Below are 23,413 nucleotides of genomic sequence, written 5' to 3'. Positions count from 1 at the left end.
ATACCTGCCCGCGATGAGGCGGCCAGGGCTCTTTGGTGCCTGGCTTGGGGCCATTCTCCAGGGGCCGTGGGGCTTGCTGAGCCCCAGTTGATAATCTCAGACTGGAGCAAACGTGCTGGTCTGGCCTGTCTGTCCCGCGGGGCTGGGCCAGGCCCTATGCTGGTTATTTAGCCCCAGCCAGTCCCCGGAGTGGGGGGCGGAACGGGACGGGACGATTCCCAGCTAGACTCGAGCCTGTTGGGGAGCCCCAGGGCTTCCAGCTGGCTCCATTCACCTCCTGCAGATCATTACACTGATGCTTCCCCTTCCCAGCCCTCTGCACAACCCCCCCGCATCGTCTCTTGGCCCATCGGTAGGGTTGCCGGGCACCTGGTTTTCAAAGGGAAAGCCCAGTGGAAAGATACCCTGGGGGCTCTGGCTGGCAGCATTGACCAGGCCATTAAAAGGCTGGTCGGCGGTGCAGGGGGGCTAAGGCAGGCTCCCTGAGCGGCTCCGCGTGGTTCCCGGAAGCGGTGGCCTGTCCAGCTCCTAGGGGGAGGGGCAGCCCTGGGGCTCCGCGCACTGCCCTCGCCCCGAGCACCGGCTCCGCAGCTCCCATTGGCCGGGAACCGCAGCCAATGAGAGCTGTGGGGAAGGTGCCTCCAGGTGGGGACAGCATGCGGAGCCACCTGGCCACCAGAGAAACCTGCCGGCCGCTTCCCAGGAGCCGCCTGAAGTAAGCGCCGTGCGAAGCCCAGAGTCGTCCCTTGGGTACTGTGAATCGGGGAACTGCCCCGAGCCCCGCGCTCTGGGGGGCCCCGCGCGAGGAGGCGGGCAGGGAGGTGAGGTGGGCGGGGGAGTGAGCAGGTTGAGGAGGCGGGTGGGGAGGCGAGCGGGGCGGGGGGGGCAAGGAGGATCCCCCTCCCCCCAATGCCTCCTGCCCGTCGGCGGGTCTCGCTGATCAGCGCCTCCCTCTCCCTCCCAGCGCCTCCTCCGGATCAGGTGTTTCGAGACGTCAGGAGGCGCTGGGAGGGAGGGGAGAGGCGCAAGGGTGCAGCGCGCTCAGGAGAGGGGGCCGAACTGAGTGGGGAGAGGGCGGGGTGGGAAGAGGTGGGGCAGGAGTAGGGCCATGGGGCAAGGGGTGGAGGGGGGGGGGCCTGGGCGGAGCACCCCTTGGCTGATTAGAAACTTGGTGCCTAGGTCCCGGGCCATGCACCCCGCTAGAGACAGCCCTGCCCGCACCCTGCACCCCAACCCCCTACCCCAGCCCTGAGCCCCCTCCCGTGCCCCAACCCCCTGCCCCAGCCCTGAGCCCCCTCCCGTGCCCCAACTCCCTGCCCCAGCCCTGAGCCCCCTCCTGCACCCCCTCCACATCCTAACCCCCTGCCCCAGCCCAGTGAAAATGAGCGAGTGACGGTGGGGGGAGGGCGAGCGACGGGGGGGGGGGGGGGGAATGGAGTGAGCAGGGGGCGGGGCCTCAGAAGGGGCGGGGCAAGGGTGTTCAGTTTTCTGCAATGAGAAAGTTGACAACCCTACCCATCAGGACAGATGCCCCCCGCCTCCCATCCCTGAGTTGCCCCCCTAGGTGCTCAGGGTCTCCCTGGTAACAAGGGGCCTGGATTCAAGTACAGGATCGGGGGTGGGGGGGTTGGGGGAGGTAATCTCCTCACTCCCCCCAGGCCTGGAGGCCTCCGTGGGTGCAGCCCCTGGGTCTCCACCAGCGAGGGCATCACCCGCGGCCGCTGCAGGAGTTCTGCCCCCCCAATCCTGCTGCTATGGGGCCTCACCCCGTTTCCTGTCACCAGGGCACCCCCCTCGAGGGGCTGGCAATCCCCACGAGGCAGCCCCCAGGGGCTTGTGAGAGGGGGAGGGGGCGACTGAGACCCCAGTGTGGGGACTGTGGGCAGAGGCCCCCTCATGGCAGCCCCAAAGCTGACAGCTTGTGTCCCTCCCGCAGGGGGTGCAGGCGAGTGCTCTGCCGCCAGCCCTGCCCAGCCCCTCACCCCACAGCCTGGCGGGGGGGGGGGGGGGGAAACTGCCCCGGGTTTTTCTTTTCTCAGAGGGGAGTCATACAGCTCAATGGCACCACCTAGGGGCTGCAGCTGGGATGTCACTGTTTGGCTCAGGGTAACATGGGGGATACACACTGGCAATTCCACCTCCCCCCCATGCATGAACCCCTGAGTGCATGTCCCCCTCAACACACACACACACCCCCGACCCCTGAGTGCGTCCCCCCTCAACACACACACACACCCCCGACCCCTGAGTGCGTCCCCCCCAACACACCCACCCCCACCCCCACCCAGCCCCTGAGCACATCCCCCCGTGACGAAGTGGGACTGTTCTTAACGTTTTCTCTGAATAGTGTGGGGGTGCCTCAGTTTTCCCCATGCAGTTCTTAAGTCTCTAGGTGGTGGGGTAAGGGTGTATGATGATTGCAGAGCCCTAGAGGGCAGGTGCGTGCAGGGGTCTGGACACAGAGAATGGCCGACACCCTGTTTCCTGGCAACTGATGGCCTGGGCCCTTCCCCCCTGCAAGGTGAGAGCTAAAAGGGTTGGAGAACAAAGGAATCAGGTGCCCTCCTGGCCTGGAAAGGGACAAAGCCCAGAGGAGGAGGGGCTGGAGGGAGTTTCAGTTTGGGGCTGGCTGGAGACATGGAGTGAAGTGCAGATGGGGTTGTCTGGTTCACTGCCCCCCCAAAATGGACCCAGCTGAGGGGTCCTGTTCTCTGCACCTACAAGCTCTGTTTTAGACCATGTTCCTGTCGTCTAATAAACCTCTGTTTTACTGGCTGGCTGAGAGTCACGTCTGACTGCGAAGCTGGGGGGCAGGACCCTCTGGCCCCCCTGGACCCCTCCTGGGCGGACTCGCTGTGGGAAGCACACGGAGGAGCAGAGGATGCTGAATGCTCCGAGGTCAGACCCAGGAAGGTGGAAGCTGTGTGAGCTGTAAAAAGAAAAGGAGTACTTGTGGCACCTTAGAGACTAACCAGTTTATTTGAGCATGAGCTTTCGTGAGCTACAGCTCACTTCATCGGATGCATAGCATATCGTGGAAACTGCAGAAGACATTATATACACACATATAATGTCTTCTGCAGTTTCCACGATATGCTATGCATCCGATGAAGTGAGCTGTAGCTCACGAAAGCTCATGCTCAAATAAACTGGTTAGTCTCTAAGGTGCCACAAGTACTCCTTTTCTTTTTACGAATACAGACTAACACGGCTGTTACTCTGAAACCTGTGTGAGCTGTGTGTCCTGCAGACAGGCTGCTCACAGAGAGGAGACTTCCCCAGAGTCCTGCCTGGCTTCATGGGGAGCAGTTCCAGAGAATCGCACAGGGAGTCCGTGACACGCCCCAACACACACACACACAGAGCCAGCCTCTGAGTGCTTCCCCCCCAACACACACACACACACACACACACACACACAGAGCTGGCCCCTGAGTGCGTCCCCCCCAACACACACACACAGCCACCCCTGAGTGCATCCCCCCCAACAAACACACACACACACACACACACAGCCAGCCTCTGAGTGCGTCCCCCACAACACACACACAGAGCTGGCCCTTGAGTGTGTCCCCCCCAACACATGCACTCAGCCGGCCCCTGAGTGGTTCATATACACCCCCAGGGCGGTTCTCACACACACACAGAGCCGGGCCGGTTCAGTCACTTGCCTTTACTGGCTGGGCTGGGTGCAGAAGAGCTCGATGCCCGCAGCCCCGCGCCCGCTCTTTGGAAATACAGGTTCATGCTTTGGCCCCTGCCCTTGCACCCCCCCACCCCCACCAGGGATGCCAGGACCATCCCCGGGTCCAGTGCAAATCCGGCTGGCTGGGGGGGGGGGGTGACCCCCATACTCAGCAGCCTAGTGGGTGTGGGGAAGAGCAGAGCCAGCCCCACTCCTGGCTGGGGGTAGATTCTGGGTCCCTCTCCCAACCCCACCCCCAGGGAGGGGCACGTGTGACCCTTGATCCCTCTACTATTCCCCTTGGGGGGGACCAGGCACTCTCCCTGACAAAGTGCCCCTCCCTCCCCCCCGCCCCGATCTGGGTCTGTCCCCCGGGCCCCATCCCGCCCCAGCCTGTGCAACCTCCAGCCTTTCAATATAGCTCTGGATATAGACTCAATACATACATAGATCTCTGGAAAATACAGCCCCCGCCCCACGGCCCCCACCCCACCCCCTAGACCAGGCGCCACTGCAGGACACTGGTGTCGGTGCCGCCGGTGGAGAGCAGCAGGCTGTCGTCGGGCAGGAAGGCAACGTTGGTCACGTGGCTGCTGTGCCCGCCGGCCGCGTGGCTCGGGGCCTGCCAAGGAGATGGGCGGGGTCAGGGCCGGGAACCGGGGGGACAGGGCGCCCCCAAACCCCGAGGGCCTGCGGCAGCCGGGGCCACGGCTGGGCGCTCCCCAGGGACGAGGGGGGCACACGGGTGCCAGAGGGGCTGGGTTGTGGGGGCGGGACAGGGGTCACAAGCCAGGGAGGGGCAGGGAACAACCCAGAGGAGACTCAGCCTGGAGAAGGGGCCCCCCACAGCTAGGGGCAGTGAGAGATGGGGGGGCAGTGCTGGGGCAGCGGGGGACACGACTGGCACTGGGGGGCCCAGGGCACTTGGAGATGTGGATGCCACTCACCCACAGCGGGCGTGGGGCACCAGGAGAGTGGGGCTTGGGCTGGAGTGGGGCACCAGGGGGTGGGGCATGGGGCTGGCACTCACCCGCGGCTGGCAGCAGGGGTAGGAGAACAAGTGCACTTTGCCGAAGTCGTCGGCGGAGGCCAGGAGTTTGCCGTCATGGGAGCGACACGCAGCGTTGATGTCTGTCCCGTCCGCGCCCTCCGGCCAGATCCCTGCCAGGGCAGGGCAGGCCAGGCCTGAGCACGGGGCCACCCCAGAGCCCCCACTCCCGCTCCCTGACTGAGCCCCATCCATCCCCCGAGCCCCACTCCCCGACCAGCCCCTAGCCCTGCTCCCCGACCAGCCCCCGAGCCCTGCTCCCCACCCAATCCTGCTCCCCGACCAGCCCCCCAGCCTCACCCACAGCCCAGTCCCACTCCTCGACCAGCCCCCGAGCCCCGCTCCTCACCCAATCCTGCTCCCCGACCAGCCCCCCCAGCCTCACCCACAGCCCAGCCCCACTCTCCGACCTTCCACCACAGCTCCCTACACCACTCCCCAGCCAGCGGCCCACTCCCTGACCTCCCCACAGCACAATCCACCACCCAACCAGCCACCCGAGCCCCGCTCCCTGACCTTCTGCCACGCACCCCCAGTCCCCTGCACCGCTCCCCAACCTGCCTCCCAGCACAATCCACCCCCCAACCAGGCTCCCAGCCCTGCTCTCTGACTGAGCCACATCCACTCCCCCGTCCTGCTCCCTACCCAGCCCTGCTCCTCAAGCAGTGACCCCAGCACCACCCTAGCCACTCTCCCGACCAGTCTCCCCAGCCCCACCCATGCCCCAACACCACTCCCCAACCACCACCCACCCCACCCTACTTCTGACCAGTCCCCCCACTCCCCAACCTTTCACTCACCTGCAACCCCCAGCCCCTGCAGCCTCCCCCAGTCCTGTCCCCCAAACAGCCCCCCAGCGCAGGATGTCCTGAGTGGGGCTGGCCCCCAGCTCCCTGCTGCCCTGGCACTCACCAAAGACCCCGAAGCCCAGCACGCAGCTGGCCGTGGCCCACTCCAGGTTGCGAACAGCCCCGGTGTTGGGGATCTGCCGGCAGGTGGTGGGGTCCCCTGGAGACAAGGGGGCCGGATGAGCAGGGGACCCTGCACTGCCCAATGTGGGAGGGGCAGGGAGACGCCCCACAGAGCAGCCCCAGAGCTCCCGACCCCAACAGCCAGGATACTCCCCTGGCCGCGGGGGTCTCCCTGTGCCGCCCCGGGGGGGGCAGTCCCATAATCCCCCCATTATGGGGGGGGACCACGGCGCAGTTCTGTCACTGGCCAGCGCCAGGAGCAGAACCCAGGAGTCCTGGCCCCCTGCCCCCTCCAGGTCAGCCCTGAGCTGGCTGCACCTTGGGCCCCGCAAGGACCTTCCTGCATTAACCGTTTACTCCCCAGGCTGAGGATGTGTGTGTCTCTGGGCCCCACTGCAGAGATGCCCCACTGGGGACATGGGACAATTTCTCTCTTCCCAGGGGGGAAAAACACACCTGCCCCTAGTTTGATTTGTCCCTGACACCTTGGGGCCAAAGCATCCCAGCCTTTAAAGGGGTGGTGCCCAGCATGACTCCAGCTCCTGGCATGGTGCCCAGCAGGGTCCAACCCCCCCGGCCTGACGCCCAGAGCCTAGCACGGCGCCCAGCAGGGCCCAGCTCCCCAGCCCGATGCCCAGAGCCTGGCACAGCGCCCAGCCACACCCCAGGCCACACTCACAGTACAGGATCTCGTAGTCCCCAGAGTTGGTGACGAAACAGCTGCTGTCGGCTGCCCAGTCCAGGTGAGTGATGAAACTGGAATGACCCTGGGGGGAAGGGGCAGGGAGGGGGTTAACAGGGGGGAGGGAAGTTGACTGACCCTGGGGGGCAGGGCAGGGGGCCAGCGGGGGGTGTGACCGGGGCTAGCGGGGGGTGTGACTGACCCCAGGGGGAGGATTGACCTGGGGGTGCCCGTGCTACAGAGAAAACGAGCATCTGGTTCCAGAGGGGCCCTGAGAGGCCCCTGGCTGGCTCCCCGTCCCCGGCCGGGGCAGCCCCGGGGTGAGCCTCGCGGGACAGACACTCGGCAGCGCCTCCCGCTGGCCGCCCCCTGCGCCGCAGGGCGAGTGGCTCCGCTAGCCCCATTGCCGCCCCCCCCCCCCAGGGCCCCTCGTTCCCCGCCTGGCCCCCACCTACCGAACACTTGCCGACGCGGCTGTACTTCCTGCCGCCCTCGGAGACGCCGTACACGTAGACGAAGTTATCGTGGGAGCCCACGGCCAGGTAGCTGCCATCTGGGGGCACAGAGAGGGGGAGCTGGGCCGAGCCACACGGGCTGCGGAGCAGGGCCCGGCCCAGGGGCGGGCAGAGGGACGCCCCCCCATGGGAGCCGAGGAGCTACTGGAATCGGGGACGGGAAGGGCTGGAGATACGGGGTCAAGGCAGACGTAACAGGGTCGGCTCCCCACCCCTGCATCTCCCAGTGCCCCTCACTCCTGACCTGCAGCCCCCTGCCAGCCCAGCCCCATGCTCCCCCCAGCTCTGCCGGTGCCCCTCACTCCTGACTCGCAGCCCCCTGCCAGCCCAGCCCCGTGCTCCCCCAGCTCTGCCGGTGCCCCTCCCTCCCGACCCGCAGCCCCCTGCCAGCCCAGCCCTGGGCTCCCCTCCTCCAGATCTCCCGGTGCCCCCCACTCCCGACCCGCAGCCCCTGCCAGCCCAGTGCGCTGGGGTCCCCTACCTGGTGAGAAGCTGACGACGGAGATGGGCTCGCTGCCGTCCGTGTGGATTGTGACCAGGTCCCGCGTCTCCGTGTCCAGCACCAGCCACCTGGCGGGGAGAACGGGACTATGGTCCAGGGACCCGCCCAGCATCTGTGTGATGGGTGACAGCTACCCAGAGCGGACAGGACCTGGTACCCCCCCTCCAATAATCCTCCATCTTGAGGTCTGGCCCTCGGGGGGGGGAGGTGTTCAGGGTGCAGACCCCCAAACTGGAGCAGCGTGTCCTGCCCACAGGCAGCATGGCTGGAGCCGGCTGGCGAACCCTCACCCTGGGGGTGCCCAGACACAGCTGCTCAGACACGGGTTGGGGCTGGGGGGTCATTACAGCACCGGCTCCCAGGCCAGGCCTGAGCTCCGCCATCCACACCCGGCTCTGCCAGGCACTGGGGCTACGCAGGGCGCCACCACCTTCAAGGGGCTGCCAGCTCGGGGGCAGCGGCACGGACCCTGCGCCCTCCCTCACCCCACAGGAATGAGGCTCCGTGCGCCACTCCCCACCAGGCCCTGGGCTCCCCGTAGGGCTGCAGCACCCCCACAGGGCCAGCCCCTTCCACTCCCCACCCCATACCTTCCCGTCACCGTCCCCACCGCCAGCACGGAGCCGTTGGGATGGAAGCCAGCTGAGCGGGCCGCATCCTGGGGGGCAGAGAGAGAGACAGGTTCACTCCAGGCCTAGGACAACTGCCGCAAATGCCCCACCCCCACCCCACGGGACCCTCCCAGCCAGTGGGCCCCCCAGTCTGCTCACCTCGATGGCTTTGCTCCACAGCGGCCGGTGGGTGGCCACGCTCCACAGATGAACCTGCCTGTCCTGGCCGCAGGTCAGGAACTGGTCTAGGCTGGGGTGGGTGGCCAGGCCCCAGAGCTCCTCCGTGTGACCCTGGGGAGAGATGGACCTGCTGAGTGCCCAGCATTCCCAGCCCGGCTATGCCCAGCCCTTCCCACCCAGGGCCCCCCCGTGCCTCAGCAAGGTCGGCATAATCCCCCACAGCGATGGGGATAGAACCCAGGAGTCCTGGCTCCCTCCCTGCCCTGAGCACTAGACCCCACTCCCCTCCCAGAGCTGGGCATAGAACCCAGTGTCCTGACTCCTGACCCCCAAACCAGGCTGCAACGGTTTTCTATGTCCTGTGTACGTCACTATGGCTGCGACCCCCACATTGCCCCCCATCCCAAGCGCTCACCCCCACACCCAAGGCCCTCATGAGCCCTCCCCTCCTCCCAGGTGACCACAGAATCACAGAAGTGTAGGACAGGAAGGGACCTCGAGAGGACAACTAACCCAGCCCCCTGCACTCACGGCAGGACCACGTAATAACTCGCCCACCCCTGCCAGCTCTTCGTCCAACCTGCTCTTAAAAACCTCCAGGGACGGCGATTCCAACCCTCCCTGGGTGATTTGTTCCAGGACTTAACCACCCTGACAGGAACTTGTTGCTAATGTCCGACCTAAACCGCCCTGGCTGCAATTTAACCCATCGCTTCTTGTCCTGTCTTCAGAGGTTAATGAGAACAATTTTTCCCCCTCCTCCTTGTGACAGCCTTTTGTGTACTTGAAAACTGTTATCATGTCCCCTCTCAGTCTTCTCTTCTCCAGACTAAACAAACCCAATTTTTTCAATCTTCCCTCTCAGGTCATGTTTTCTAGACCTTTCATCTTTTTGTTGCTCTTCTCTGGACTTTCTCCAATTTGTCCACATCTTTCCTGAAATGTGGTGCCCAGAACTGGACACAATACTCCAGCTGAGGCCTAATCAGTGTGGAGCAAAGCGGAAGAATTACTTCTCCTGTCTTGCTTACAACACTCCTGCGAATACATCCCAGAATGATGTTCGCTTTTTTTGCAACACCGTTACACTGTTGACTCATTTTTAGCTTGTGGTCCACTATGACCCCAGATCCCTTTCCGCAGTACTCCTTCCTGGGCAGTCATTTCCCAGTTTGTATGTGTGCAACTGATTGTTACTTCCCAAGTCCAGGACTTTGTATTTGTTCTTATTGAATTTCATCCTGTTTACTTCAGACCATTTCTCCAGTTTGTCCAGATCATTTCACATTTTAATCTGCTCCTCCAAATTACTTGCAACCCCTCCCAGCTTGGTATCGTCCGCACACTTTATAAGGGGACTCTCTCTGCCATTATCTAAATCACTGCTGAAGATATTGAACAGAACCAGACCGAGAATCGATCCCCGGGGGACCCCACTCGTTTTGCCCTTCCAGCATGACTGTGAACTGCTCATAATTACTCTCTGGGAATGGTTTTCCAACCAGTTCTACCCCCACCTTATAGTCGCTTCACCTAGGTTGTAATTCCCTAGTTAAATCGATCTAACGCTGCTAAATTTGACCTAAACTCGTCGTGTAGACCAGGGCTTGGTTGTATTTCCCTAGCTTGTTTAGGAGAAGGTCATGCAAGACAGTATCGAAAGCCTTACTGCAGGCAAGATATACCATAGCTCTCCCCACCCCCATCCACAAGGTTGGTCACCCTGTCAAAGAAAGCTGTCCAGGTGGTTGGACCCAATTTGTTCTTGACAAATCCATGCTGACGGTCACGTATCACCTGATTATCTTCTAGGTGTTTGCAAACTGATTGATGGATTATTTGCTCCATTCTCTTTCTGGGTACGGAAGTTAAAGTGACTGGTCTGGAATTCCCCGGGGTGTCTTCATTCCCCTTTCTACAGAGGGGCGCCATATCTGCCCTTTTCCGGTTCTCTGGAATCTCTCCTGTCTTCCATGAGGTTTCGAAGATAATCGCTAATCTCTTCAGTCAGATCAGGGAGTATTCTAGGCACGCCCTACCTGTGTTTGCTCCCCACAGCCTGATGCCCCCAAGAACCAGGCATGTGACCCCAAGTATTCAGACCCCAAAGCGCAGAGAGCCCCACCCACACCCCGCCAACCAAGAAGGCAGAGGGAGGGGCTGAGCCAGCACAGAGCTCTTCTATTGGCTGTCAGGGAAGCCAGTCTCAGCATCGTTTGTCCCGCCGGACTCCTACTCCAGGCCATGGCAGGGCATCCTGCATGGGGGGCGGATATGGATACCTGTGGGGGTGTGCGGTGGGGATGAATACCTGCTGGTGGTTGTGGGGGGTGAGGGGATGGGTACCTATGGGAGGGAGAGGGGATAGATACCTGCAAGGGTGCGGGGTGGGGATGGATACCTGAGGGTGGTTGGGGTGTGTGTGTGAGGGGATGGGTACCTGCAAGGGGGAGAGAGGTGGAGGGGATGGGTACCTGGGGGAGGGGGAAAGGAGAGGGGATGGGTACCTGCAGGGGTGGAGGGGATGGGGGAGAGGGGATGGATACCTGCAAGGGAGAGAGGGGGAAGGGATAGGTGTGTTGAAGTGGGAATTTTCTGTAAACATTTAGTATGAATACTGTATGTACCTCAGTTTCCCCTCTACGCTGCACTGTCACCAAGGGGTTGGGAAAGGGCTGGTTTCTCTCAGTGGAGGCCTAGAGATGTGGGTGTGAATGGTGCCTGGTTGTCTTGGGTTTGGGGGCCCAGGTCAATGGAGAGTCCCCGAAGATAATGGCCAATCCAATCAGCCGGACACTTGGTACCTAGCAACTAATGACCATGGAACCGCCACCCCCTGCAGAAAGTCAACCAGGTTTGTGCAGCTGGGAACAGGAGGGGCCAGGTGGGACGGGCTTGGGAACTTGAACAAAGATGACACGGAGGGCAGGGCAGGAGCGAAGGGGGTCACACCACTCGGCTGGGCTCTGGACTGACCACAATGGGCCAGGCTGTAACTTTCTTCTCTTGGCTGACCAAACACTTTCTATGCTGGGGTCCGGTCGACTAATACAGCTGACTGTTTAGACAACGCTGGCTGAGCATCCCTGCGGATGCTGAGTGAGATGCCTTGCTCCCTAAGATTGTACAACTGTCCCTCAGGGTCTGCCTCAGTGGGTCTCGCTGACTGGAGCTCACAGTGGGAAGCACAGGGGCTGGCAGCCCAGGGGTCCATCCTAGGGAGGTGGTGAAGCTGCGAGGCCTGCTCTGGAGGAAGAGTGAGACCCCCAGGGTGTCTGGCACACTGCAGGGCGCCTTTCCAAATCTGGGGCCAGAGCACCAACCCTGTCGATCCGTGACTGGTGGTGGCAGAAGTGGGATGCTGAATACACAAGAAGCTGTTTGCAATAAGCGACGTGCAGCAGTAAAACAAGGGCAGTCAAAGGAAATCTCCCTAAGGACATTGCAACCCAGGCAGGGAGACGGGGTTAGGCGTCGGGATGCTCAACAAGGAGCAGCTGATTACACGGCTGGAGAAGGACGATGGGTCCACGAAGCAGGTCCGAGAGTGGGAGGCAGCAGCCGGGCAGTGACACACACAGCGGCTGAGGCAGCAACAGGACGTCCTCAAGACCCGGTTCCCCGTCTGGGTCTTCATGACCTCTCGCCCCTTGCTCCTTCTCTTCCGGGTCCTACAGCTCCTTCCCACTGACAGCTCTGAAGTGGTGGGAGCTGGAGCTGAGAGGGAAGGAGCTCTAGGACCCGGAAGAGCAGGAGCAAGGGGCGAGAGGACCCCCTGAGGGGCAAGTGGGGAAAGGCAACTCCACAGGGAGCCTAGATACCACATTGTTGCCCCAGTTTAATGGGGCGGGGGTATAGCTATAGACGCTGACCTCCCTGCCTTTGCCCGGGCCTGTGACCTGAACCCGGCTGCTCCTGCGGCTCGGCTGTCTCACCCCTCCCTCAGCCCCAGAGCCATAGAGGGGCATGGCCAGATGGATGGGGTGGAGACTGGGGACTATGGACAGTTCAAACAGGCTCCACTGGGATGGACCCTGCGGCGTGGAGGAGGTGGTTTCGGGGCATGCAAAGACACCCACAGAGAAGCTGGGAGAACCTCTCCGCACCTCGGATCAGGGTGCAGGGGCCCCCAGGCTGGAGGAGCCGGACAACCTGGCTGGGGTAGAGCCACGCCGTGAGATCTGTCCCCACGAGCTTAAACCGTGGCTAGCAGACAGGGAGCCAAAGGATCTCCCCAGTGCTGGTTGGCTGGCAGAGGAGTGGGTGGGCAGCAGGGCCAGGTATGGAAAGAGACCCAAAGGAGACTGGCCTGAGCAAGGGTCTGGGGAAGGGGAACCAACGCCGGCATCCCAGGAGAGGGACTCGGGGAAAGCCACAGCTGGGGGAGGTCAGACCTCCTCCAAGGGACCTCACAGACCTAAGGGGTAATACCTGCAGGCGGACAGGGCGTAAGTGGGGATGCCCACAGCTGGTTTGGCCAGGACAGAGGCTGGGTCGCACTCGGCCAGCCCAGGCAGGCAGCCTGCAGCCAGGCCCCCAGAGTAAACAAACTCTGTGATTGATAGGAAGCAGTGACCCAGCTAGCCCCGGGGGGCACAGACAGGCTTCCACTGCAGCCACCAGGACATGGGTCCTGCTGCCCTCCCCCGGGCTCAGACACAACTGAGTGGGCATGGATGGCGGTGGTTGGGGGAAGACATTCATGGGGTGGGGAGAGATGCTGGGACTGAGAACCCTGCTCAAGCCCTGTGCGGTGCAACCCCACCCGATGCTGAAGGGCTGGGGCCAAGGATCCAGCCGTGAAGCCGTTCACCCTGCTGATGGCTCAGATCTCTGTGGGTCAGGAAGGATCAGGGGGACTGGTCCTTGGGGCTCTCCAGGATGTCAGGTTTGATGCCCCTGAGGGAATGACTGTATTGCTCCAAGACAAGATCCAGGCCCAGCTTCTGTAACCGCCAAAGCTCTGAGTCGCGCCAGCCAGGCGAGAATGCAGCTATCCGTGAACGGCAAACAGCTGGGCTGGCAGGGAGGGGGGGGATTTTCCACCTGGCTCAGGACATCTGCGGATCTGTAACCAGACACCGGGATCCAGTCCCCGCCCAGCTCCACACCGCAGATGTGAGTCACACAGTTCCCAGGAGACCCCAGCTGAGCCTGGGCACACACAGGTGGGGCAGGGGGCAGCCAAACTGGTTTGCCTTGTGCAAGGGGGAGAGAAGCCCCGGGGAAGGGGGAAGCAGCTGGAAGGCTGTGGCTGGCGTGGCCATAGGAATCCTAGCCCTCCAGAAGCGGGGGATGGGGGGGAGGGGGAGACGAGAGGACTCTGCCCTGGGGGCGAGGGCACAGCTCCAAAGGGAGGTGGCCCCTGTTGGGAAGCCCCCTGCATCCTGGCCTCACCAGCCCCTGGGACACCAGAACCCCAAATATACAGCTGGGGCAAGGAGTCCCACCCCAGGCTGCCCCAAGGCAGAATGGGGGTCACTGCCCTCCTTGCTCCCTGGCAGATGAGGGGGCCAGGGAGTGGCAGGACCCCAGGCCAGTTTCAAACCCAAAAGGTCCTGGCAGGGCAGGGGCTGGGAAAGGTGAGGCTGAACTGCCTCAGGTCACTGGCTGAAGCGATCCCAATCAGTTTGGGCTCAAAGCGGGAAGAGATGTGACCAAGTAGGAATTTTCTGCAAACATTTGCTATGAATACTGTGTGCCTCAGTTTCCCCCCTGCATTGTTACCGAGGGGGTGGGAAAGGGCTGGTTACTCTCGGTGGAGGCCTAGAGATGCAGGTGTGAATGGTGCCGGGCTGTCTGGGGTTTGGGGGCCCTTGTCAATGGAGAGTCCCCAAAGACAATGGCCAATCCAATGAGTGGGACATTTGCTACCTAGCACCTAACGACCATGGAGGTCGCCCACTGCAGGACCCCAGCCCGCTTTGAGCAGCTGGGAACAAAAGACTGAGAAGACAGGTGGGACGCCTGGGAATGTGAACAAAGATGACACACAAAGGGGGTTACACTGGACTTGGGACTGACCCAGATGGGCCAGGCTGTAACTTTCTTCTCTCTGCTGACGCCAGTTGCCTAATAACCCTGCCTGTGCCCGTGCTCTGAGCGTCCCTGCAGGTGCTGGCAGAGGGGCTGTTGCTCCCCAAGTCTGTACAAGTCTCCCCCACGGTCTGCCTCAGTGGGTCTCGCTGAGCAGAGCTCACAGTGGGATGCAGGGGCTGGCGGCCCAGGGGTCCAGCCTAGAGAGGCGATGACGCCGCGGGGCCTGCCCTGGAGGAAGCATGAGACCCCCAGGGGGTCCGGCAGACTGAACAGTCCAGAGACTGTCCCAAAGCTGGGGCCAGAGCCCTGTCACGATGAGTATTTACATGGGGGGGGCGGGAGGTACCTGCATGGGGGGAAGGGGAACCTGCATGGGAGAGGGGGGAGGGGTACCTGAACCAGGGAGGAGAAGCCAGCGGCCAGCGAGCCCTGCAGCACCGAGTTGCGGGTCGTTCCCACGAAGAGGGTGTCATCTTTGCCTTCTGCGATGGTGCGCACCGGCCCAAAGCTCTCTGGGACCTGGGGGAGAGGAGAGCACTGAGCCATGGGCATAGCTGGGGCTAGAACCCAGGTGTCCTGGCTCCCAGCCCTGCCCCCCCCACCTGCACCCCCCCTCTAACCCACTAGCCCCCACTCCCCTCCCAGAGCTGGGGAGAGAACCCAGGAGTCCTGGCTCCTGGGATTCTGTCCACTCTCCCTCCTGCCCCGTGGTGCCTGCGTGGCGGCAGGAACACTGCACCCAATGGGGACCCTGGGGGGGGGGGGGAGAAGGCGACACAGTAGCAGCTCCCCCCTTCTGACCCCCTCACCTCATTCTCCTGCAGCTTCTGGTAGTCGCGCCCCCAGAGCACGACCCGGCGGTCCTTGCCGCCACCCGAGACGATGGTGCCATTGTGCAGCACGCAGAGCCCAAAGACGCCACCCTCATGGGCCCCCGGTACCGCCTGGCTGATCCGGTTCCCCCCTGCCGGCGAGGGCACAGTCAGCAGAGAGACCCGCAGCTGGGACCCACCATGCCCCCCACCCCTCAGGACCCCCCTCCCTGCTGGGACCCACCCCCTCAGGATCTCTTCCCCCCTCCCCCCCCCCCCCGCTGGGACCCTCCAAAGGGGACCCACCATGCCCCCACCCCTGCAGGACCCCTCCCCCCTGCTGGGAACCAGGCCCCCACCCCTGCAGGACCCCTCCACTGAGACCCATTCCCCCCTCCCCAACCCAACGCCCTCCCTCCCCCACCCTTGTTGAGGGGAGGCAGCTGTAATTTAGGGTCCCCAAGAGGTGGTTACAGGGTCAGAGGTGCTGCTATGACTCCAGCCTCCCCCTCCAAATCCAGATGCTCTTTCTGGTAGCTCCTCCCACCTGGAATTCTCCCTCCCCCAGCCAGTCCCCTCCCCAACACTGGTGCCCTCTCCCTGGGCCGTTCCCACTGCCCCCCCCCCGCCCCCCGGCACTGACCTTTGCCCCAGATGTAGAGGTTGCCCCCAGAGTCCCCGGTGACCACGTCCCCGTTCTCGGTGAAGGCCACGCACAGCACGTACTTGGGCTTCTCGTGTTTCTGGAGGGGGAGGAAAACACAGGTGACCCACCTGTAACCGGCCTCTGCAGGCTTGGGACCGAGTCGGAACCGACCAGCAGTGGGTGGGCTGCTCTGCCAAACCCAGCTGCCAGGCTGCCAAACCCAGCCCTGATGCACCACGTCTTGTCTAGTGGGAACCGTACCCCACAGAGCAGCAATAAGGGGACTATGCTGCCGGGTAGCAGTTCCTCTAGCCAGTGAGCTCGGAGAGAAACACCAAGCTGCCCGAGAACACTCTTTGATGCAAAGCCTGATCCTTCTAGCTAGGGACTGTGCTAGAAAGAAACATCACCCGTATATGAAATGACCTGAGTCCTACCTCGAGAATACGAAGAGCGCTCTTTCCACATCCACACAGTGTGATCTAGAATCCCCTTCACTGCTATGAGGTTTAGGAGAAAACCCAGGTAAGGTTACATTTTGATTAACCCGGGAATCCAAAGCTACCTTCAGAAGGGATGTAGGATGTGGTCGAAGAACCACTTTCTCTGGGGAGCGCACCATAAGTGCATGCAGAACAAGGAGCAATGGTCTCAAGTTGCAGTGGGGGAGGTTCAGGTTGGATATTAGGAAACACTATTTCACTAGGAGGGTGATGACACACTAGAATGGGTTACCTAGGGAGGTGGTGGAATCTCCATCCTTCGAGGTTTTTAAGGCCTGGCTTGACAAAGCCCTGGCTGGGATGATTTAGTTGGGGATTAGTCCTGCTTTGAGCAGGGGGTTGGATTAGGTGACCTCCTGAGGTCCCTTCCAACCCTAATCTTCTATGATTCTATGCAGCTCACTGATTCTCCTGGTGGAAGCGATTGCTTGTATAAAGGCTGTCTTGGCAGAAAGATGAAACGGGGAACAACCGTAACGGCTCAAACGGGAAAGACGTGAGCCGAGTTAATACTCAATTCAGCTGCCATGTAGGGACTGGAGGATAAAGATTCAATAAACCGTCTACAACCTCCCTCACCAGCTTGTGCGAGAACATGGATTTACCCTGAAGAGGAGTATGGACGGATGCAAAAACTGCTAGATGTACTTTAACAGGAGAAAGGTAAAAGAGGGAGTCTAAGCACAACAGATATTCTATGATCAGTTGAACAGGGGTTGAAACTGGGTCCACATTTCTATATAATGAATCTTTCCCTTTTAAAGTCATAACCTCTCCTAGCAGAGGGTTTCCCAGCACTAATGAGAATTTGCTGGCCCTCAATGGAACGTAACTTTTCTAGGTCCCTCAAAGTCCTATCGCCCTGGCTGTTAGATGTATGATTTGAGATCTAGGGGGAGGACAATGGGCTGCGGAGAGAGGACCCCAGTGACGTGACCAGCCGGTTCCACCCAGAGGGGAAACAAAGGACAGATGACAAGAGAGGCTGAGAGGAGCGCCGTTTACCTGGGACAGAAGACAAAGGACAGAGGCGGGACTTGGGGGACAGTGATATCAGATGACCAGCTGGAAGGAGGGGGGTTCTGGACTGGAGAGAGCAGCCAGAGCCCACCTGGAGGCTGGACAGACCTAGGTGTCCTGTGCTGAGGGAGGCCAGGCCTCAGGCCCTGAGAGTTTCCTATGCTGTGTTCAGATGCTCAATAAACCCTCCTGTTTTACGCTGGCTGAGAGTCGCTCCAGTCTAGAGAACAGAGTTGCATTGTTCCCTCTGGGAGTGGAGGCCCTGGGGGTCCAGAACGAGTGGACTCCCTGAGGGGGCCCACGGCGAGAGACAGGTGTGCTGAGGGCTCAGAGAGGTGAGGTTCCAGGAGCTGGAGGGGCTTAACCCCTGAGGGAGAGTGGACCCCTGAGAAGGGCTGTCGCACTGAAGGGGGTTCCTCCCAGGGACCGTACAGAGCCAAGAGAGAGCACGAGGCCTGTGAGTCCATGACAGTAGGACCCAGAAGACTGAACACTCGATGGGAGGTCTCCTCGAACGCTACTGATGCCATCCTACCAACCGATTCATAAAGCTGAATTGCATCTTCAGAGGAGATGATGCTGTTGCTACTCCAACATTGTCATCAGCTGAGTCTGGAGTTTGACGTCGCATTCAGGGTCATCCTGTGGAGATCCCACCCGGGAATCCTCTTCCGAGAATACCTCCTGGTCTTTGGGGGGGAGCTGTGACGAAGTGGGGAATTTTCTTAATGTTTTGCATGAATACTGTGTGTCTCTCATTCCCCCCCCCAGCCCATCTGCTGCATGTTTAACGAGGTGGTGGGAGAAGGTTTGTAGTTGCAGAGGACCAGGTGTGACCTTGCCTAGCAGCCAGGACCCCAGACAATGGACTGGAGATTGGGGACCCCAGGAACTGGTGACCTGGTGACTGGGAGGCCCAGCCCAGCTTGGAAATCAGTTGGTTTTGGCCAGTGGAAGGACAATCAGCTGAGGAGAGAAAAACCTGGTGGCCCGTTTCAGCCAATGGGGGAACAAAAGATGGAAGAGGAGGCCCAGGCAGCCTGTTTACCTGGGGCCGAAGACAAAGGCTATTGGGGAAGGTGATATAGGATGCTCGGCTGGAAGGAGTGGGCTTCTGGACTGGGAACAGAGAGAACAACCGGAGCCCATGGGGATGGAGACAGACCCAGTTAGACTGTGGTGAGGGTTGCTAGGCCCTGAGAACTTCCTGTTCTGGGTTCAGTCGTTCAATAAACCCTCCTGTTTTACGCTGGCTGAGAGTCGCTGCAGGCAGAGATCGGGGGGCATTATTCCCTCTGGGTGTAGAGGCCCTGGGGTCCAGAGCGAGTGGACTCTCGGAGGGGCCCACGGCAGAGACAGGCGTGCTGAGGGCTGTTCCAGGAGGCGGCAGAGCCCAGGGCTTAACCCCTGAGAGTGGGCCCCTCAAGAAGGGCTGTCACACTGAAGGGGGTTCCTCTCATATGGAGCCGAGAGAGCCCAGGGCTGTGAGTCCGTGACAAGTGGTCTGTAACTCTCTGATCCGAACGGCCCAGATCCACAGACTTCTTTCTGGCACTGGAGAGTCTGGTAAGGGGAGAGAGAGGAGTTGGCCAGTACGCCCAGGCCATCCAAGGAGGCACAGGCCAGTCCTGCCAACTTCCCCAGCAGGACAAACCGGCAATCCGGTATTACCTCATGCATGAAACCTGCGTTTGGGGAAAGACCGTCTCTTCGGCATAAGTACGCAATCTCGTTCCCCATCTGACAGCGGATCCAATCCTGAAGCTGATAGCGTGGGTGAGCGCTGCGATGTAGGGATCCTAACCACAGAACAGTGGAGAAAATGTCTCTTCCGGCGGCCCAGGAAGGGTTCGAGGCAGTGGCGGTAATAACCCCAGAGACCTCTCTCTCGGCACCCCTCGCCTCGGTCTTTTGCCCAGCAGGAAATACAATCCGATCGGATCTGAAGAGGGGTGAGGAGCCAGATGAATTTAAGCCATAACCTGTATCGTTGGCTTTGTCCAACCAGATCTGAAAATCTCTCCTGAGTCTTCAGACTTCGGATCTGTGAAACGCGAGTGATCCAAGGAGCTGCTGGAGACAGGCTGCAGACTGGGGAACTCTTCTGGGGAACAGAGGGAGATGCTCCTGAGACGCTCGGGGGATCCATCGATCGCTTGTCCAGACCTGGGCCAGCAGGGAATGTTCCAAGGTTAAAGCCAGATCTGCGAATGAGCTGGAACTACAGCCTGGCACCGGAGCCAAGCTCCTGTTTCTGATCCGGAGGGTTTCTTGGGTCCGGACATGGCCAGAGCCAATTCCAGTCTCCTATTCTTAGCCTCAGATGCCTTAGAGCTATCGGGTCTCAACGCTTTAGCGACCGAGGGCTCTTGTAACACAAGAGCCTGCCGTGTGTTCTGTCTCCCCCTCGTGGCCCGGGGAACGAACGTGCCGCACACCCGACAGCCTGCCGACAAATGATTTTCACTCCAGAATTTCAGGCGCCAGGCGTGGGCATTAGAAGATGGGAAGACCAGAGGACATGGTGAACGTATCTTAAACCCTGCTTCTTCGCAGGGACCTGCCTCGCCCAGCTCGGGGCAAACACCCCCCAGCCTGGGACCAGGGACCTGCCCCCCAGGCCAGGACCCCCAAATCCCCATTATCAGGGACTTGACCCCCCCCACCAAAAAAACCCATTACTGGGGCACAGGCCTCAGTACCCCCAACCTCCAACCTTGAAGGCACAGAAATTGAATCCCCCAAACCCCTCACGAGGGCAAAGGCCTCCTGACTCCTTCTGGTGCAGCCCTAGTGGCCCCCCCCCCAATTTCTGACCCCTGGCTCAGCTCCCCGGGCCCCCCTCACCTCAAAGATGCCCTGCCGTTTGCTCAGGCTGCCCTTGTCCAGGCTCCAGAAGTAGATATGTGACTTCCCACAGGTGATGAGCAGCGTTGGCTCCGTGGGATGGAAGGTGGCGGCCAGAACCGACTCGTTTGAGCACTGCAGGGGAAGGAGAGCGTGAGGGGGGGGCAGGTGCCGGGGGAGAGGGGGATGTGGGGGCAATATCGGGGGGGGGGTTACCTTGACGTCAGCGATTTTCTGCTCCTTCTGCCAGTCCCACACTGACAGCACGTGCTCGTTGGAGTCATCGACGGCGCACAGCAGGCCCCCGCCGTTCTGCAGAGAGGTGGGGTGCTCAGATGGGGGTCACCCCCCACTTTACAGATGCCCCCTGCCTGCTGACTCTCCCCACTGTGCACCTAGCCCCCCCATGCCCTCTGACCCCCTCAATGCTGCCCTCCCGCTCACCAGCTCTCCCCCTATTCTCCTGTCCCTGTCACTCCCAGCACTTCAGCCCCAGCCCTGCTTCCCTGCCGGGGGTATGGGGGGGCGGGGAGTATAGTTGGATCATTGGCTCCCTTTTGAAGAGGGGAAGGGCTGGCTCAGTGGGGCAGGGGGATCCTCCTCTCTAGTGCAAGGCAGTTGCCCCTTGTGTCCCCCCAGGACCCTGCAACCAGGAGATTCACCCAGCCGAGTGCCAGCTGCACCCCCCACGACTGAGAGACAGAAGGGAGCCCCCCAGCTCGCCACTCCTTGCACCCCAGAACCCCCCAGCCCAACAGACTCCTCCTGCACCCCCAGAACCCATAGACCCATGCACCCCCTGTACCGCAAATCCCCTAGTGCAATGCAGTCCCTTGCACCCCAAGACAGGGGGCAGAGGGAAAGGGACCATCTGATGGGGCAGGCCATGGGGAGGGGTCTGCAAGGAAGGGGGAAGTGGTGAAGGGGCCAAAGGGAAGGGTCAGGGGAAGTGAGGGGGCAGTGTAGGGGCAGATAATAGGTGAGGGGGTGGAGCCAGGAACCCGGCGAAGGGGGGGTCACTTACGGACTTTGAGAATCCCACGCAGCTCACGGCTCGGTCGAAGGCCCCCAGGCCCAGCACGTGCAGCGTGTTCAGGCTGACCGAGTCCCAGACCCGCACGTGGGGCAGTAGGGGCTGCAGGAGAAGCCGGCAGCGGGGGAAGGGGGAGACCATCAGTCTGGCCCAGCCCCCGAACAGCTCATTGGGGGCGGGATCAAATCCCCTGGGGATACGCCCCCCCGCAGCAGACCCCTCCCCCATCCAGCCCCTCCCCCACAGCCCAGACAGCCTGGGGTCTCCCCCTTTGCTATTGCCACCTCCATAACCCCACACCCAGGGACTGGCATTTTCCTGCCCCATAGGCATCTGCCCTGTCCTCACTGCAGACCCACGGTGTGACGAAGTGGGACTGTTCTTAATGGTTCCTCTGAATAGTGTGGGGGTGCCTCAGTTTCCCCTATGCAGTTCTTAAGTATCTAGGTGGTGGGATAAGGGTCTATGATCCTTGCAGAGCCCTAGAGGGCAGGTGCGTGCAGGGGTCTGGAAACAGAGAATGGCCGACACCCTGTTTACTGGCAACTGATGGCCTGGGCCCTTCTCCCCTGCAAGGTGAGAGCTAAAGGGTTGGAGAACAAAGGAATCAGGTGCCCTCCTGGCCCGGGAAAGGAACAAAGCCCAGGGGAAGAGGGGCTGGAGGGAGTTTCAGTTTGGGGCTGGCTGGGGACATGGAGTGAAGGGCAGACGTGGTTGTTTGGCTCACTGCCCCCCAAAATGGACTCAGCTGAGGGGTCGGTTCTCTGCACCTGCAAGCTCTGTTTTAGACCATGTTCCTGTCGTCTAATAAACCTTCTGTTTTACTGGCTGGCTGAGAGTCACGTCTGACTGCGGAGTTGGGGGGCAGGACCCTCTGGCTTCCCCAGGAGCCCCGCCTGGGCGGACTCGCTGAGGGAAGCTCACGGAGGGGCAGAGGATGCTGAATACTCCCAGGTCAGACCCAGGAAGGTGGAAGCTGTGTGAGCTGTGTGTCCTGCAGACAGGCTGCTCACAGAGAGGAGACTTCCCCAGAGTCCTGCCTGGCTTCATGGGGAGCAGTTCCAGAGCATCGCCCGGGGACTCCGTGACACACGGTGCCCCCCATCTCCTCACCTTGCCATCCTTAGATGTCCCGGCCACCTGCCCGGTTGCTATGGTTACCATATCGGGGTGCACGGCCAGGCTAGGAGAGAGAGGAGCAAGTTCAGGCCCCACAAGTGACATGAACTGCTGGGTCTCAGCAGCTCTCCCTCCCCCCTGCCATCCAACCCTCTTTGGGGCAAGATGGCCCGGGGGGGATGGGGGGCAGGGATTGAAGTTCTGTTCTCCCCTTCCCCTTCATTGGGGGTGTGGGTGGGACTCGGGGTTCCCCTCTAGGAGGCACTGGCTCCCATCCAGCTGCAGGGCAGGGGGCAGGTTGAGGAAGGGACTCGGGGCCTTTCCCCTCTCGGGGGGCGCTGGCTCCTATCCAGCTGCAGGGCAGGGGGCAGGTTGAGGAGGGGACTCGGGGCCTTTCCCCTCTAGGAGGCACTGGCTCCCATCCAGCTGCAGGGCAGGGGGCAGGTTGAGGAAGGGACTCGGGGCCTTTCCCCTCTCGGGGGGCGCTGGCTCCCATCCAGCTGCAGGGCAGGGGGCAGGTTGAGGAGGGGACTCGGGGCCTTTCCCCTCTCGGGGGGCGCTGGCTCCCATCCAGCTGCAGGGCAGGGGGCAGGTTGAGGAAGGGACTCGGGGCCTTTCCCCTCGCGGGGGGCGCTGGCTCCCATCCAGCTGCAGGGCAGGGGGCAGGTTGAGGAGGGGACTCGGGGCCTTTCCCCTCTCGGGGGGCGCTGGCTCCCATCCAGCTGCAGGGCAGGGGGCAGGTTGAGGAGGGGACTCGGGCCTTTCCCCTCTCGGGGGGCGCTGGCTCCCATCCAGCTGCAGGGCAGGGGGCAGGTTGAGGAGGGGACTCGGGCCTTTCCCCTCTCAGGGGGCGCTGGCTCCCATCCAGCTGCAGGGCAGGGGGCAGGTTGAGGAGGGGACTCGGGCCTTTCCCCTCGCGGGGGGCGCTGATCCAGGACAGACCCATGTGCTGCGGCCTGGGCGCTGGGGCCCCCCAAGGCTCGCCGTGGGGCCCCCCCTCACCACTTGATGTCGTCGTTGTGGCCCAGGTAGTGGCGCTGGCGCTGCTCCTCCACGCTGTACAGCACGGCCACGGCGGCCACGAAATAGACGATCTCCCCCGTGGGCAGCAGGAAGAGGTTGGCCCGGCAGTCGCGGCCCCGGTACCCGTAGCTGGGGCGACGGGTCAAGGAAAAGAGGGCAAGGCGGCTTCCCTTCCCC

General features: G+C 61.7%; 1 protein-coding gene across 5 annotated transcripts in view; it reads right to left on the bottom strand.

The window, feature by feature from the left end:
• Positions 1 to 3,653: 3,653 nt before the first annotated feature.
• EML2 (EMAP like 2) overlaps positions 3,654 to 23,413 on the bottom strand; it is a 40,466-nt gene continuing 20,706 nt past the window's right edge. For all 5 annotated transcript variants that reach the window (XM_037884558.2, XM_043534703.1, XM_043534702.1 and 2 more), the window contains 16 exons: positions 23,216 to 23,365; positions 22,208 to 22,277; positions 21,086 to 21,196; positions 20,278 to 20,373; positions 20,062 to 20,196; positions 15,689 to 15,788; positions 15,043 to 15,197; positions 14,627 to 14,752; positions 8,174 to 8,305; positions 7,994 to 8,061; positions 7,383 to 7,471; positions 6,842 to 6,939; positions 6,384 to 6,471; positions 5,646 to 5,741; positions 4,716 to 4,846; positions 3,654 to 4,307 (listed from right to left, as the gene is read on the bottom strand). In XM_037884558.2, coding sequence (XP_037740486.1) covers positions 4,182 to 4,307; positions 4,716 to 4,846; positions 5,646 to 5,741; positions 6,384 to 6,471; positions 6,842 to 6,939; positions 7,383 to 7,471; positions 7,994 to 8,061; positions 8,174 to 8,305; positions 14,627 to 14,752; positions 15,043 to 15,197; positions 15,689 to 15,788; positions 20,062 to 20,196; positions 20,278 to 20,373; positions 21,086 to 21,196; positions 22,208 to 22,277; positions 23,216 to 23,365 — 1,771 coding nt within the window. In that variant the 3' untranslated portion in view covers positions 3,654 to 4,181. The remainder of the gene's footprint in view (positions 4,308 to 4,715; positions 4,847 to 5,645; positions 5,742 to 6,383; positions 6,472 to 6,841; positions 6,940 to 7,382; positions 7,472 to 7,993; positions 8,062 to 8,173; positions 8,306 to 14,626; positions 14,753 to 15,042; positions 15,198 to 15,688; positions 15,789 to 20,061; positions 20,197 to 20,277; positions 20,374 to 21,085; positions 21,197 to 22,207; positions 22,278 to 23,215; positions 23,366 to 23,413) is intronic.

Source organism: Chelonia mydas, chromosome 23, assembly GCF_015237465.2.
Source record: "Chelonia mydas isolate rCheMyd1 chromosome 23, rCheMyd1.pri.v2, whole genome shotgun sequence".
NCBI lineage: Eukaryota > Metazoa > Chordata > Testudines > Cheloniidae > Chelonia > Chelonia mydas.
The sequence above is the reverse complement of the archived record's forward strand: the minus strand, read 5'-3'. Positions and strand labels throughout refer to the sequence as shown.